At 37.5% G+C, this 14861-nt stretch overlaps 2 protein-coding genes across 2 annotated transcripts in view; both read left to right on the forward strand.

Moving 5' to 3' along the window:
* The window catches only part of LOC125698633 (sarcolemma associated protein), a 403851-nt gene that overhangs the window by 173783 nt on the left and 215207 nt on the right, over positions 1 to 14861 (forward strand). The gene's annotated exons all lie outside the window — the stretch shown is intronic.
* Positions 1 to 14861, forward strand: part of APPL1 (adaptor protein, phosphotyrosine interacting with PH domain and leucine zipper 1) — a 29151-nt gene that overhangs the window by 8882 nt on the left and 5408 nt on the right. Inside the window, exons 6-21 of the mRNA XM_048957267.1 lie at positions 2 to 43; positions 765 to 823; positions 1270 to 1416; positions 2653 to 2735; positions 2837 to 2995; positions 4596 to 4784; positions 6438 to 6480; positions 6954 to 7010; positions 8601 to 8692; positions 9268 to 9450; positions 11482 to 11531; positions 11954 to 12128; positions 12232 to 12268; positions 13594 to 13740; positions 13989 to 14039; positions 14393 to 14482. Of these exons, the coding sequence (XP_048813224.1) occupies positions 2 to 43; positions 765 to 823; positions 1270 to 1416; positions 2653 to 2735; positions 2837 to 2995; positions 4596 to 4784; positions 6438 to 6480; positions 6954 to 7010; positions 8601 to 8692; positions 9268 to 9450; positions 11482 to 11531; positions 11954 to 12128; positions 12232 to 12268; positions 13594 to 13740; positions 13989 to 14039; positions 14393 to 14482 (1604 nt within the window). The remainder of the gene's footprint in view (position 1; positions 44 to 764; positions 824 to 1269; positions 1417 to 2652; positions 2736 to 2836; positions 2996 to 4595; positions 4785 to 6437; positions 6481 to 6953; positions 7011 to 8600; positions 8693 to 9267; positions 9451 to 11481; positions 11532 to 11953; positions 12129 to 12231; positions 12269 to 13593; positions 13741 to 13988; positions 14040 to 14392; positions 14483 to 14861) is intronic.

A 14861-nucleotide genomic window follows, 5' to 3' on the forward strand; every position in this document is an offset into this window, starting at 1 on the left:
GAGATATTAACTCTGAAAGAAGTTTTCCAAATTGCAAGCAATGGTAAGTGTACAACAGTCAATGTTGCAGATATTGCAATACAATGGCATTATTGTAGAACAGTTTTTCAGAAAATTAGTGAAGATGGTTGGGAGGCCCAAAGTAATTACGCTGTTATTTGTTTTCAGTGATATTTAGGCAGCCAGCTATCATTGAACAGCTTGTAAATTTCTGCTTTGTGGACCAAAGCATTAAGGCAAATAGACATTAGTCTTCCTCACAATACTTTACATGTGTATATAGTTATAAAATAATTTAGGATTATGCTTCTGAAATTAACGTGAAGAGTAAGGTGTTAGCTTACTGTTTAAACTCAGGACTTAAAATGGACTGAAAAATACAAATCTCATCTCCCTAATACTTGTCTGATAGTCTTCTTCCTAATTGTCAGTAGTTGCTTTCGCTCTGCTACGTCCTTTTCTTCACGTAGATAGCTTCATTGCTTCAGAAGTGCAAAAGATGAGTTAGAGGTTTTCATGGACAGTTGACACTATTTTGAGTCAGGTTCTGAGACTTTGAGAGAAATTGGTAAGAATTTACCTTCAGCCCAAGTGTTGGCAGTCATGTAGTAATTATGAAGAAGAGGAATTATTAAAGGCTTTATTATGGCAGAACTTTGTATTTGAATTGCTATACAGGACATGGGGATATGAAAGTTTTTATGCTCTGTTTCATAAGTGATCAACTTATCAAAATGATCCCTTATTGTCTCTTCATTGCTTAGACCATGATGCTGCCATTATCCGATACAGCCGGTTGTCAAAAAGAAGGGAAAATGAAAAGGTTTGTAAAACAAAATGCTGATAAGAAGACTTCTAGAGAAGAATTAATTTTTGTCTAGTGTATGTATTTGTGATGAAAGATAATGTACAGCAGCTGGCACTTGGGTAGTTGACGTTTTAGCATTGCGGACAGTTTGTTTCAGAACACAAAAATAAGCTGTTTTGAATACACTGAAAAAGTTAGAAGGTGGAGGTTGTGGTGCTGTAGTCCAGTTTTGTAACAAACTGACTACTGTGTGTGCTGCTGTCTGTACTTTTCATGCATCCTCATCTGTGAATTACAGAAAGGGAATTGTAGCGCACGAGAGTTAATGCTGAGCTTAGAACATTACTGTATTGTTCTTTCTTTTTTTTTCTTGCTGTTTATAAAGCTGTTGAGAAGGCATGTGATAAACACCAAGACTGAAACATTCTTTTTTCCCTCTCTCCTTGTCTGTATCTCTTCAGATCAAGGCTGAAGTTACAGAAGATGTGTATACTTCCAGGAAAAAACAGCATCAGACTATGATGCATTATTTCTGTGCATTAAATACTCTTCAGTACAAGAAGAAAATTGCTGTGTTAGAACCCTTGCTAGGATACATGCAAGCTCAGGTAATTTCACATTCTGTAAGCTGTAGGTCTGAAAGAAGATGTAAGAGTAGTTCAAGAGAGTTGATCTACTGAAATTCACTGCAAGACCTCTTTTTAGAATCCAGGGAAGCAAAGCCCATCTCCATCCCTGTAGCTGTCATACTTGTTGCCAAGTGCCCTAGCACTATTCATTTTCTGTTCAAAGTTCCGTAGGACGTTTTTGAATCTCATGATGACATGCTCCCATTGAAGTATCTTTTGGGGAAGTCTGGGCGCCAAATGGAAAGATTTAATTGTAATCCAAATTCTAGATGGCTAAATTTGACGTCTCAGTTGCTGGTGCTGTTCTCTGTTAGCTTGTTGTTTTGTTTTGTTTTTTTCTCCACTGGCTCACAGTCAGAAATATCTGATTAAAACTTTCATGCATGCAGGTCTGCATAAAAGTGCACCTTCTTAAAAATTAACATGGAGGCAGATAAGCTCTTTCCTGTGGCAGCTATTCTGAGATAATTATCAAAATCACATCTCTTCTGTTTCTAATCAAGGGTGTGAAAGAATTGGAATGCTCAAGATCATTCTGATTTGAGTTTTTTAATATAATGGGTTTATTTTAGGACAGGTGCTATAGAGAAAGCTTTTTGGAAACATTCTAGCATCTGGCTAGAGCGTAGGAATTAATTCTATACAATGTTTAAAACTTTCCCATGTCCAAGAACTCCTGCTTCCCTTGGAGAATTTGGAGCTTGTACAAATTAACTAAGCTTGCAGTGTTTTCTTTTCTTTTACAAGGCAGGTAGTGCAACCTGTTGCTCAGGTGCAGCTTTTTACTGAATCTGAGAACAGAATGGTAGGACTGCCCCCCGTGGCTTCTTGTTCTGAAGTTTCATATGGCTAAATTGAACTTACATGGCAGTTTTCCTGAACCAATACAGAGTGAAATGTTTTAAGATTGTACTGTCTGCCCCCCCGGCACAATCCACAGTTAGAGGACTGACCCAGACAAGTTTCTACAGTCACATATTTCATTTCACTTGCTCTGTTCACATCCTCTCAGTGAAATTAAATTCCTTTGCAATGTCAACATCTACCTTCACTTGGAGACAAAAACTTGCATTCTGCTCCTTCTGCTGAGACTGCTGGGAATAAGGAAGAAAACCAGATTTCTTTTTGAAGCTTTAACCTCCTATCATTTATTTATTGATTGGTTTGTTTAGTTTCATTCATGATGAAATTCTCCCTTTTCCTCCTTTTTTTAAGATAAGTTTTTTTAAAATGGGTTCAGAAAATCTCACTGAGCAACTGGAAGAATTTCTCACCAACATTGGCACAAGCGTACAAAAGTAAGTTGTTCTTGTTAAATTTTGCACTTTTTTGCACAATTATTTTTCTGTTTCCACTTAGCAGTATATTGTCTTTGTTAGTAACACATAACTTTCCTTAGTGTTCGCAGGGAAATGGAGTGTGAAATAGAGAACATGCAGCAAACTATAGAAGACTTGGAAGTAGCCAGTGATCCACTTTATTTGCCTGATCCTGATCCTGCGAAATTTCCTGTCCATAGAAATCTGACACGGAAAGCTGGCTATCTCAATGCAAGGAAGTAAGACTAACTGGTTCCTTAAATCTTAAAAAATGTTTAGCTTTGGGAAAGCTTGGAGCATATGCTGTTTTGTTTTGGAATAAGTGATGCTGATCGTAAGTATGTAGGTGAGCGTACAAAGTCACATCAGAGCTGTTCTGTTTCTTTTGTTGGATTCCCTTATTTATGAGAGTGTAATTTCACTGGATTGTAATTGTAAATCAACAAGACTGCAGTGGGAAGTATTTCTGTATAAGTATCCAATAAAGCTCCAGGATTAAAGAGATAAATGCAACAAGCTTGAGTTGCACAGGGCAAACCACTACTGCCTAAAAACACCTTGAACATCCTTCCGTTTCATGAGGCAGTCTTTCCTCCATGGAGGGAGCTCTTATGCTATTAAAGTCATTTGTAGTGGTTGACAATAAGTTGTAACAGTAAGATTTTTTTCAGTAGTCTGCATAATAACCTCCAAACAGGCAGGCTGGTTTTTTTTTAAAGTTAAATTAATTTTACATTATATTATACTCACTGAATGAGACCTGAATTCCTGCCGTAGAGCACAAGTGCAGCAATTAATATGGAAGAGAGTATCTGAACAACTTGCGACTAAGATGATCAGGGGGCTGGAGCACCTCCCCTACCAGGACAGGCTGAGGGAGTTGGGCTTGTTCAGCCTGGAGAAGAGAAGGCTGGGGGGTGACCTCATTGCAGCCTATCAATACCTGAAGGGAACCTACACCCAGGAGGGGAGTAAACTCTTCAAAAGGGCTGACAACAGCAGGACTAGGGGAAATGGTTTTAAGTTGAAGGAGGGAAGATTTAGGTTGAATGTTAGGGGGAAGTTCTTTACTAGGAGAGTGGTTAGGCCCTGGAACGGGCTGCCCAGGGAGGTTGTGGATGCCCCGTCCTTGGACGTGTTTAAGGCCAGGTTGGACGGGGTCCTGGGCAACCTGATCTGAATGTGTATGTTTGGTGGCCCTGCTAGGCAGGGGGGTTGGAACTACATGATCCTTGGGGTCCCTTCCAACCCGGGTGATTCTGTGATTCTGTGATTCTGTGAACAACAAGGGAGGCTAAACCACAAGCATGACTGACTTTTGGTTCCTTTGTTGTTCTTCTGGAAGAAAAGGGGGAAAAGGAACTCAAACGTGCTCTAAGCAGTACTTTGATAATCTCACTGAATGATAGAAAATACTTGGAAAATTGAAGTATTTTACATACCTTAGCTAATGCTTACCTCAAGTTTTCCAGTGAAAGTAGAGTTTGGAGATGGTATAAAATACTTTGATAACGTGTATCAGCTGAAGATGCACATTTCATAAAGCAGTGCTATAAAAACTGAAAATCAAATTCAAAGAACTGATGTCTTTTTAATCTCAATACAGTCTCATTAAATCTAAGAAAGCGAATATTTTTGTAAACTTTGCCCAGCAGTGCATTTGAAATAAGTATGCAACAGATACACACTAATTTAGCTGTAGAGCTAACCGAAAACATTAAATGAGGATGTTTTTAAGTGCCCATGTGGCTTGCTCGTGTAAATTTTTTTTAATATTCTAATTATAGAGCTCAGCTAAACTCCTAACCTACTAAGCAGGAATCCCTTCTCATGTTCTAGTAAAACAGGGCTGGTGTCTTCCAGTTGGGAGAGACAGTTCTACTTCACTCAAGGTGGAAACCTGATGAGCCAGGCAAGAGGAGATGTGGCTGGGGGACTTGTCATGGACATAGACAATTGTTCAGTGATGGCTGTGGACTGCGAAGACAGACGGTACTGTTTTCAAATAACATCTTTTGATGGTAAAAAGTAAGTATTCTTACATTAGTTCTATCTGTAAGAGAAAGTACTTGCTACTTAAGAAAAGAAAAACGCTCTGACTCCAGACAGATTGTAGCTTGATGGGTTTGGAGTGTTTAGAACCTCAGTCTGGGATGTCTGCTATCTTTATTGTGATGCTGCTTTTGTTCCCTAGCAGCTTCTGCTGATGTAGCTGAGTGGTACTTCAGAATAAAATTGCAGTATTCATTTCACAGTGGTGTCACACCCGTAGCTTTCAAGTAGAAATTCAAACTGAAGATAAGTTGTGGGGAAAAGAGAAGGCTTAAAATTTGACCAGCTTTTTTTGGGCAGCTCCATAGCAGTTTTTATTTCATCTGAAACAAGTACTTTGAGAGAGTGAAATGTTATCATATGAGATTATTTGTAGTGCTGTATTAAACTCCTGATGCTAACTTCTTGTTGATTTGGGGATTTTGAAAGTGGTTTTGGTCATTTTATGAAATTAGTTTTGTAAATTCTAATATTTGGGAAATAATAAATAAGGCAAGTTTAATAGAATGCTTTGGATGCTTGTTAGAGAAAATCTGTCTTGGAAATTCCTGTTCTCTTTATCATGTGGATAGTTCCTGTGAAGTATTTTGAAGACTAGTAGATCAAACCTCAAGGTTCAGAGTGTCTGTCACCTTAATGAAGATGGCACTATGTGGATTCACCACTCTGCTTAACTCTTACATTAAGCCTGTATCCAACTTCTAAGTGTTTATGCTGTAAAACAATGGCTTGAATGTATTTAAATTCTAATTCATTTCAAAATGACTTTTCAGTGGACTGTATGGTTAGAAATAGAACAAGACACCTGTATCTAGCATAGGTACAATGCATTCCTATGCTGTCATCACTTGTTTAATTCTATCTTAAATTCTCAGTGAGCAAAACCCATACCTATTCTGAAGTCTGTATGATGACGTATTTTCCATCTGATCAGAGAAAACAAGTGTGTCACAATGAATTTTTTATTGCTTAGTAAGTTATTATTTCAGATTATGTATATATCAGAATAAGGTAGCTTCCATTCAAAAATGATGGTAACATACAGGAATTGAAAAACAGCCTGAAAAATAGTAGTAGATACGAAATAAATGAAGTAACTCTAAAAAAATAAAATAAAACACCAAAGTAAGCTCAGTGCCTTCGCTTTTCACACTTTTGTCTGTTTTAAACATGATGCTGATGCCATCAGAATGAGGCTGGCTGTTTTCTCTGATGGCCAACAAATTCTTCAGGGAACAAAAGCTATTCAGCTTCAGCTCAGGAAGTATTGCTCCAATTAGCTTTAGTATATTTTTGCATATTTTTGAAAGGCTGAAGCTTTTGATACAGTACTGCATATCTTAGGAGAAGGCTCTCATTTTTCAGGTTTGAACTTAATTAAAACAATGGAAAAATATTTTTCTTAAGCAAGAAAGATGAGCTTTTTTATTGCTGTAAGTGGATGGATGTTGTAGAGGTTATAGAGAAATGGATTTTCTTTCCCCAGTTAAATGCTGTCTGCACTCAGTACACAGAATCTTCAGACTTATTTCTTTGTGCAGTGTACAAACATGAAAAGGGAATTTCGAGTCTGAAAGGACAGGTGATTCATTTCTAATAGGCAAAGTTTTGGTTTTCATTCTCTTTCAGGTCTTCGATCTTACAGGCAGAGAGTAAAAAAGATTATGAGGAGGTAAGTTCAGGAGCTTCGCGTGGCATTGAGTTTTCTGTTGCATGGAAGGGAACACATCAATAAAACTAGTTGGAGTGCACCTTTTGTATTCTTCAGGCAGTAAATAGTGAACAACTATCAGGAAGTCTGACAAAATATTACTGTATTTAAATCCTTTTCCATAATAGAGTGGGATTAAGAAAAAATGTTCTAAAAGCCCTTTAAGGTGGGTTTGGGTGAACAGCTGAATAAGGAAATGCAGAAAATGTGGTACGTTCAGCCTGAATTCGAATTTCTCTGCAATCTTTATTGTTAGATTGGGATAAAATAGTGTTTTATGCTATTTTTAAGGCTGGGCTGTGTTAGCCTGGCCCTGAAATTACAAATGAGGTGGAAAAGGTGCTGAAAGCAACCGGTGCTGGGGGTATTTAATCAAGCTCCTTGGAAAGAAGCCATGACAAATCTAATGTTTTCTTTTTTCCTCTCTTTTTCAGTGGATATGCACAATAAACAACATATCTAAACAGATATATCTAAGTGAAAACCCTGAGGTAAACGTCACCAAAATGTATCACATCAGTAATACTTTCATACGTAGCTACACACAAAATTAACAAGAGATTAACTGGTCCAACTGGATAGCACAGGACTGAGTGCTTCCCACATGTCTCATCTGAGGCTTCACCTTGTGTGGCTGTTCAGATCTATGAGAGCATACTCCCAATTCTTTCAGTCTTCTGAAGTGCTTCTGTAGCAAGGGTAAAAATTATGTGGCTTTTGTCTTTGATACAATGTTTTGACAGCTTCAGGATTCCTTTTTTGTATTTGATAGATGATAGTTTGTTGCAAATGGATATGACAACTATCTGGATGGATACATGGAATTTGTATCAGAGCAAACTGAAATTTGGTGAATTAGATAAGCGTAATTTTGCAGGAAAGATGTTTTCACTTCATAAAAAAGTTGTTTGACTTTTGAAGATTTAGAAATGGGTGTACATGTACAGTTTGGTGTCATAACTTTATTTCTACACTTTGTATTTATAGACTTATACTGATATAAACTTAAGCCGTGACCATTATTCCCTAAACCAGGGGAGTTGGCCCAACAAAATGTGTTGTTTTGTAACAGAGCATGGAACTGGGTTATGTGAAAGGAAGCTTTCCAGTGCTTCCATTGTAGATAGGAGCACTGTGGTTAGAGCAGCTGAATAACACCAGGATCTGTTGCTGAAGGCACATCTCTGATGAGTTCAAAGCTGAGCTTCTGTTCAGCCCAGGCGTAGAGGAGTGCAAAGATCAGTGAGGGTGTATTTACTTACATTGTGCATGAATCCAAGAGAATAATAAGATCCGTGACTCCTGTATAACAATTAGAACTCAATATTTCAAAGCCTTTCTACAGTTCTGATGGCTTTAGGGTTATGAATAAAACTTGTTTGAAGGATGGAAATATCTTCTGAAAAGTACTGCTTGGAAACAGATTGCTCCCAGCTCTTATTTCCTATGATATCACTGTCTTCTCACTTCACAATGGCTTTATACTCTCATTTTCTGACTACTTGCACAAAACTTTGCTTCTTCACTGCTTTGTCTCCCGTATCTTCGCTCTCCAAAATCCTCTTTATTTCAGGACTTTTTCTGTTGGCTGTACCTCGTCAAGTAAAGCCATCAATATTAAATACTGATACTTCTGAATCAGTAATTTCAATAAAAGAATAAAATTGAATTCTTAAACTTTAAAAGGCCTATTATTTGCTGGAATGACATTGTTACTTAGTGCTATTTTGATAGTCATTCCTGTCTTGGTTTTAAAGAAACATTTCAGCGTTCCCAGATTTCAAGTGCAGACTTTTGAGTCTTTATGTTTTGTTAGTAGTCGAGAGGTACGTTTTTTTTTTTAAGTGAGATCTTTATTTTTCTTACTGTAGCTGTTTGCTTATTTTATCAGACAGATTGCAGCATTATGAAGCAAGTGCATTCACTCAGGTGTAGAAAGTGAACAGCACAAAATGTGACAAGTTTGAAGATGCTACAGATACGTTACTGAAAGGGGACAGTTCAGAACTTCTGTCAGTTGCATCTAAAGCTAAGAGCTGGCACTGCATGTTGAGGAAAATGTTTTCATTTACTTGTTGCAGGAAATTGCTGCACGTGTAAACCAGTCAGCTCTCGAGGCCGTTACTCCGTCGCCTTCATTTCAGCAGAGGCACGAGAGCATGCGTCCGACTGTGTAAGCTGCTCAACTGTGGGCATTGGAAGAGCACTTCTGAAAAGAATCTTGCATTAAGTTCCAGTAAAAAAAAAACAAACAAAAACGATCAACAACAAAAAATTCATTAAAAACCCTCTTTCTATGCTTTCTATGTTTAGAGTGAAAGCTTTGGTAGACTCAGAAGAACATTTCTCAAATCTGCCTTGCTAGTGTTGTTTAGTTACAAACAATCTGGATTTCTTGCCCATTAGAAAGTTTTGTTGCATTACATCTGGTTGGTTTGTAATCTGTGTTCATGCTTTTATTTAATGTGTACAACTCCTGGAAGCAGACCTTAGACTGCAATGTATTTTGTGCTATTATACATTGATGTTAATCTGATGGCATTATTAATGCCAACAGTAACTATAACTGACTTAAATTGGTCTGGAATGTATAGTCAGATAAATGGAATTATTTGACTGTATCTTATCCTCTTCAGTTTTTAGATTCTGTTTTGTTTTGGAATACTGTATTCATCTTCCGTTGGTTTAATTGATTGTCAACCAACCTGAAGCTCAGGTGCCTTCATTCTCATTTTTGTTCCATTTCAGACAACCCCGGCCGCCCGCAGCGCGCACCAGCAGCACGGGGTCACTGGGCTCCGAATCCGCCGCTCTGTCTGCGCTGTCCTTGGACTCCCTTGTTGCCCCTGACACTCCTATTCAATTTGACATAATATCTCCAGTTAGTGAAGATCTGCCTGGTCAAGCAAAGTCTTCAGGGCAGTCAGGCAGGTAGGAAATGGAGAAAGAGAAAATAAAGTCCTAAATTAAATGTAAATTTAAAAAAATATTAAAAAAACACGGTTAGGCTGCAGCTCCACACACACCCACTGCCTGTCCCTATTCTTTCTTGTTTTAAAATAGTAATAATTTACAGATTTACAGTGAACTGTGAAGCAAAACAAGTTGTTGTTGTTAAATATAGTTATAAAATGTGACTTACTTACATACATTAGATTCAAAATGTTGTTTTCTAATTTGCAGCAGCTCTTCTTGCTTTAACAGCTAATGCTTTTTTTTATTATTTATTTCAATAATTTGGTTTCACAAAGTATTTTCCTTTCCTATTGCTTGCTCACCCAGCAGCTTGGGTTATTTCCTCTTGGAAATTCAAGAGAAATTTGGTAGCCCTGCCTCCAGATGATGATGGCATACGATGACACTCTTCTTAAACTGAAAGGTGAGTGAAAATGATCTAGGCTTCTAGAGTGATCTCACATATAGACAAGTTAAAATTGTCTAAGAGCTCTTCCAAAATAGAAAAACCTCTTCAATTTTTTCAATTTTCCCATAGACAAATGATAATAAAAAGCTGTAAATCAGCACTGCATTTCTGGAACTACTTGTACAGAATTCAGATATTAAGAAAACGTATTTGCAGTTCCAGCTCTTGTAAGAGACAAAAAGTCACAATGGTGTGTTCTGTATTCCCCTGCCCTCTACAAAAATGACTTTAGTTGTTTAACTCCTATATATGAGAAAATGGTACACGTGCAACTTTTTTTCCCCCGCTGGACAGTTCTTTGTTGTTTGTTTTAGCAGAATAATCAGTTGGCTAACTACACCATTAAGAACATACTGCTTTAAAATCAATCTTGAACTGTACTCCAGGAAGTGGAAAGCTTAATACTTCAGCTAAATTCATGTCATCAGTTGTAACTTAATTCTAGAAAGTTGTGTTTTTCATACAGAAATGATTCACAGTTTTGCATATTCTATCAGTAAAGAACTGCAGTGTTTGGTACAGAATGCAACGTGCTACTTCAAAACAAATTTTAATAAATAGAATACATTGACTTACTCTAGTTTCTGATGCTGATGACATAATCTTTTTATTTTGTGAGATCCCATGAGATTTTGTATTTACTGTTCCCATCTAGTCTTGAGTGACAAGTCCAAGCAAAAAATCTTGCTAATAGAATTTGTGTAGTGTTTTTACACAGGTCAAATTTCAATGGGAGGATTCTTAATGGAGCCCTCATTATTTAAGCATTGTAGCAATGCAACCTCCGCCAAATAGGAGAGATTCACATAATTTTTCTCTTAGTTCTGAAATTTGCTTTTAGAACACTTAAAAATAAAGAAGGTGGTGCATTCATTACTCCCCTATAAAACCTAACTCCAAGTTTATGAGCACTTGATGAGTTTATTTTAACTATTTTCCCTGTTCCCCATGTTCTTTTCAGCATTGCTTTACTGCTTTTAGAAATACAGACTTGGAAGCCTAGAGTATTTTCACTTTTCGTTGTAACTGATGGCACTTCTGAGAGCCAGAAACGGCCATATTTCTCTTGACCCTCTAGGAGTAAAACCCCAGTGGTGTTTTCAGAAAGCTGCATTTGAAATAAAACCAGTGACTTTTCTTCAGTAAGTAATGCATCAACTTGAGACAGTGCTAAGAGCTGTGGTGCTCCTTTGGAGTAGTGAAAGGAGCAGCATTTGGCTGCATTTCCCAAAGCTGTTCTGTCACACCTCGTTCCCTTGGGCTTAATTCATGTATAAAAAATGCCATGGGAGCCAAACTCTTTGTGGCAGCAGTAGGACAGTAATACCTGCTGTGCTCCCCATCATTTGACGCTTTGTCTTATTCCCAGTTAAATTTCTTGCCCTTACAAATTGCTTGCCGTTATCATGGGTCACTCCTCCAGATTACAAGTTTGTGAAGTCATGATCTTGTTCTCATTTTATGCAGCATGAGACTACATTCTTCATGAGTGGTTCCTGTAAGCTGACTCCTGGTTTAATGTTTTCATTTTTTAATAGACGCACAAATCCTTTTGGTGAAACGGGAGGCTCAAAATCTGAAACTGAAGGTAATTAAAGAAAAAAAAAACAAAAAAAACTTCAATGCAAAATGAATTGGAGAATTTACAAACTGATTCAGTATGTTCACCTGCACCTTTTCTCCTTGTTTACCACCAGTTTTAAGTGTTAGTTACGTTACATTAGCAATGTATTGGACAAGTTCAGTTAAATCAGACTGCTGTCTGAAAGTCCTGGTTCATGTTCTCTGCTATACGACATAAAATTATTTTATTGCATTTTTGGAATTCTTGAAATGAAAGATATGTATCTTGCTGTGCAGTAATTGTAGCTGTAATTCATGAGCACAGTCTCTTTTCAATTTATTGGAAGTCTGGTGTTTTCCTGACTGAGTACAGCTTTGGTCTTGGAAGTAGTTTTGAACAGAAGCCCCACGTGGAGTTCACTTACTCAGTACTTTTGTTTCTCTTAGATTCAATTCTCCATCAGTTGTTCATTGTAAGGTTTCTTGGCTCTATGGAGGTGAAGTCTGATGAAAGTCCAGATGTTGTTTATGAAACAATGCGTCAAATCCTAGCGGCTCGGGCCATCCATAACATTTTCAGGATGACAGAATCCCATTTATTAGTCACTTGTGACTGCTTAAAGTAAGTTTCCTTCCTGACTTGTACTGATGTTTATTTACAGATGGAACATTTTTCACTTTGGTAAAATTTACTTTCTGGTTTGTTTTTAAAACCAAATTTTTAGGTTAATTGATCCACAGACACAAGTTACAAGACTACGAGTAAGTAACTTTACATTTTAAGATAAATACCCAGCAAAGTAATTCTTTTACTTTTTATGCAATAGTATTAAATGTTAGCAGAAATCACTGACAGCATGAGATTTCCTGACAGATCTCCACAGAAACTGGGAGGCTGATGCAAACATTGGCTTTAAGGGGAGTGAACTCAGCAGGAGAAAAAAGCTTTTTCAAACATTTTTTCCCCTGATTTGATAGGGTAGAATCTTAGGAAAATAAGAGTATTTTATTTTAACAGTCTGGCTGATACAATTGGTAGAGAAACAGAATTAAGATTGGAACGAATGCAGAAATCCAAAACATTTTTGTTGCTTTTTTGTTTGTTTGCTTTTGTTTTGGGTTTTTGCTTTTTCTGTAATCAACTGTACAGTGTTGCAGGGTGCTGGTTTGTTCTTTACAGTAAATGCACATGAAAAAATAGGTGGGATTTTCATGCGGAACCAAACGTGGCTGACTTAATTCTTCATTAATAGCAGTCTTTATTTTCTGTATTTCAAACCTATGCCTCCCCTCTCTTTGTCTCTGCGTGGTTTATGGTAATTCAATTTATTTGGGTCTTATAAAGGTGCTCAATTTGTCAGGGACCCTAAGTTGTTATCATTTCTATCAAAGGAAATGCAAAGCATATGAAATATTCTTCATGTAACAGTGTATAGTTTTCCTTTTTTTTTTTCCTTCTTTGTGGCATTAAGTTCAGAACTGCCCCAAAGCTGTGAGCTTTTACAGGCGAGATAAAGAACTGGGTGCAAGTGGAGTGCTGTACGAGTGTTCCTCCCATGCTGTCAGTGTGTAACAACTGCAGTGGGGGCCTTCAGAATTTGAAAGCTTACTTCTGTGCAAAGACTCATTTGAAATTTCTGGTTCAACTTCTTTTAGGAATTGAGAATACAAAGCACGTTTCTTGAAATAATACAGAAATGTCATCTTTTTTTTCTTGCTTACATGATTCAGGAGAGCTGAACTTCTTGCAGAAAATGTTATAGAAAAGAGCCTTGAGCTGGCACCAAATGCTGAGAGCTTTGCAGCTGCTCACAAATGCAGCTTGTATAGATGCCTCTTTTAAAAGAAACATTTTTAAGTGTTCACATTTAGAAAGATGACTGAATGTCATTGCAAATGTAATCCCCTCTTTTATCTGCAGTAATTCCCTTCCAACCCACTGTTTGGCGTTTGGCAATTACATGTTCAGGTTGTAACTTTCTCAGGTTGTGTGTTTTTGATATTGAAGTAACGTGCAGTGCAGTGAAAATCTGTGCAGAATGTCTGAAACCACTTTTAATGTCTCTGTATTTGATCCTTTCTGGCAGTTTCCTTTGCCCAATGTAGTCTTGTATGCAACACACCAGGAGAATAAGCGCCTCTTTGGATTTGTGCTTAGAACTTCGGGAGGGAGAGCTGACAGTCGACAAACTTCCATCTGCTATATCTTTGAATCAAATAATGAAGGGGAAAAGGTATTGGTGGTGGTTATATTCGTATCCATTTTCATTTTCTGACATGGATTCTAAGGTGTTAGTTCCATTCTAGCTCTCTATGGGGTTTCTGTGAGAGAGTTTATGTACTGAAAACAAGTTAACCCAGTAGTTGAAGTAACTGTAAAATGCTTTAGCATGCTATCATACTTCATTTGGGAACATGGCATGCTTTTAAAGGCATTTTTGTTAGATTCTTACAGATGATTTCAAATCTGATTTGTATTTAGATTTGTGACTCCGTTGGACTGGCAAAACAGATTGCTTTCCATGCAGAACTGGTAAGAATCTCTTTAGGGGACACTATCCTTGTGAAAGGAAGGGAGAAGGCATATTTAGTGTGTGTAATAGAATATAGTCTGCAAGATGCTTATAGACGCAGTAATGCTGTTGTAGAGAACTCAAAAGGATTTGCTTCATAGAATTTGAGCCCAAGATAAAAAAACCAATCACCAAAGTCTGCCTTGGAACAATACTCAAGATTGGAATCTGCTTTTTACCTTTAACAAACATACCTGTCCATTAAAAGAAGCATAATCAGGTGTCCTAGCAGGTTTGAGTGAACTCAGATAAGCCCACAGCATATCAAGCCCCCTGGGCAGTTGTTTCTTTTATTGTCATTTTTGTTCTTCAGGATCGAAAAGCATCGGAAAAGCAAAAAGAAATGGAGAGGGTCAAAGAGAAACAACAAAAAGAACTGACTAAACAAAAACAAATTGAAAAGGTACACTTTCCTACTTTTTCTTACTTTTCATGCTATTTTTGTTGTGTTTCTTTCCTGTTTAGTTTTGTAGCTCTGTAGTTCCAGTTGCAATATCACATTCTTTAGCACAGATAGAGTACTGTGGAAATTGCTGAAGTATTTTCTGCGCAGATCCTGTATAATTTTGTATTACAGTTCTTCAGAAGAGTTTTTCTGAGGAGATGAACAACCAGACATCCTCATAGGCATATTTGAGAGCAGTGCTTGAAGGAACACTTATCACAAGCTGCCCTGTATATGGCTGCAAGTAAACATCTGCATGCACTGAGACAGTTCAACTGGAGATGAAGGTTCAGCTAGAGATGAGGCAGGGGCTGCAGGCAGCAGGCTGTAGGCCAGG

The sequence above is a fragment of the Lagopus muta genome, chromosome 11 (assembly GCF_023343835.1).
Source record: "Lagopus muta isolate bLagMut1 chromosome 11, bLagMut1 primary, whole genome shotgun sequence".
NCBI lineage: Eukaryota > Metazoa > Chordata > Aves > Galliformes > Phasianidae > Lagopus > Lagopus muta.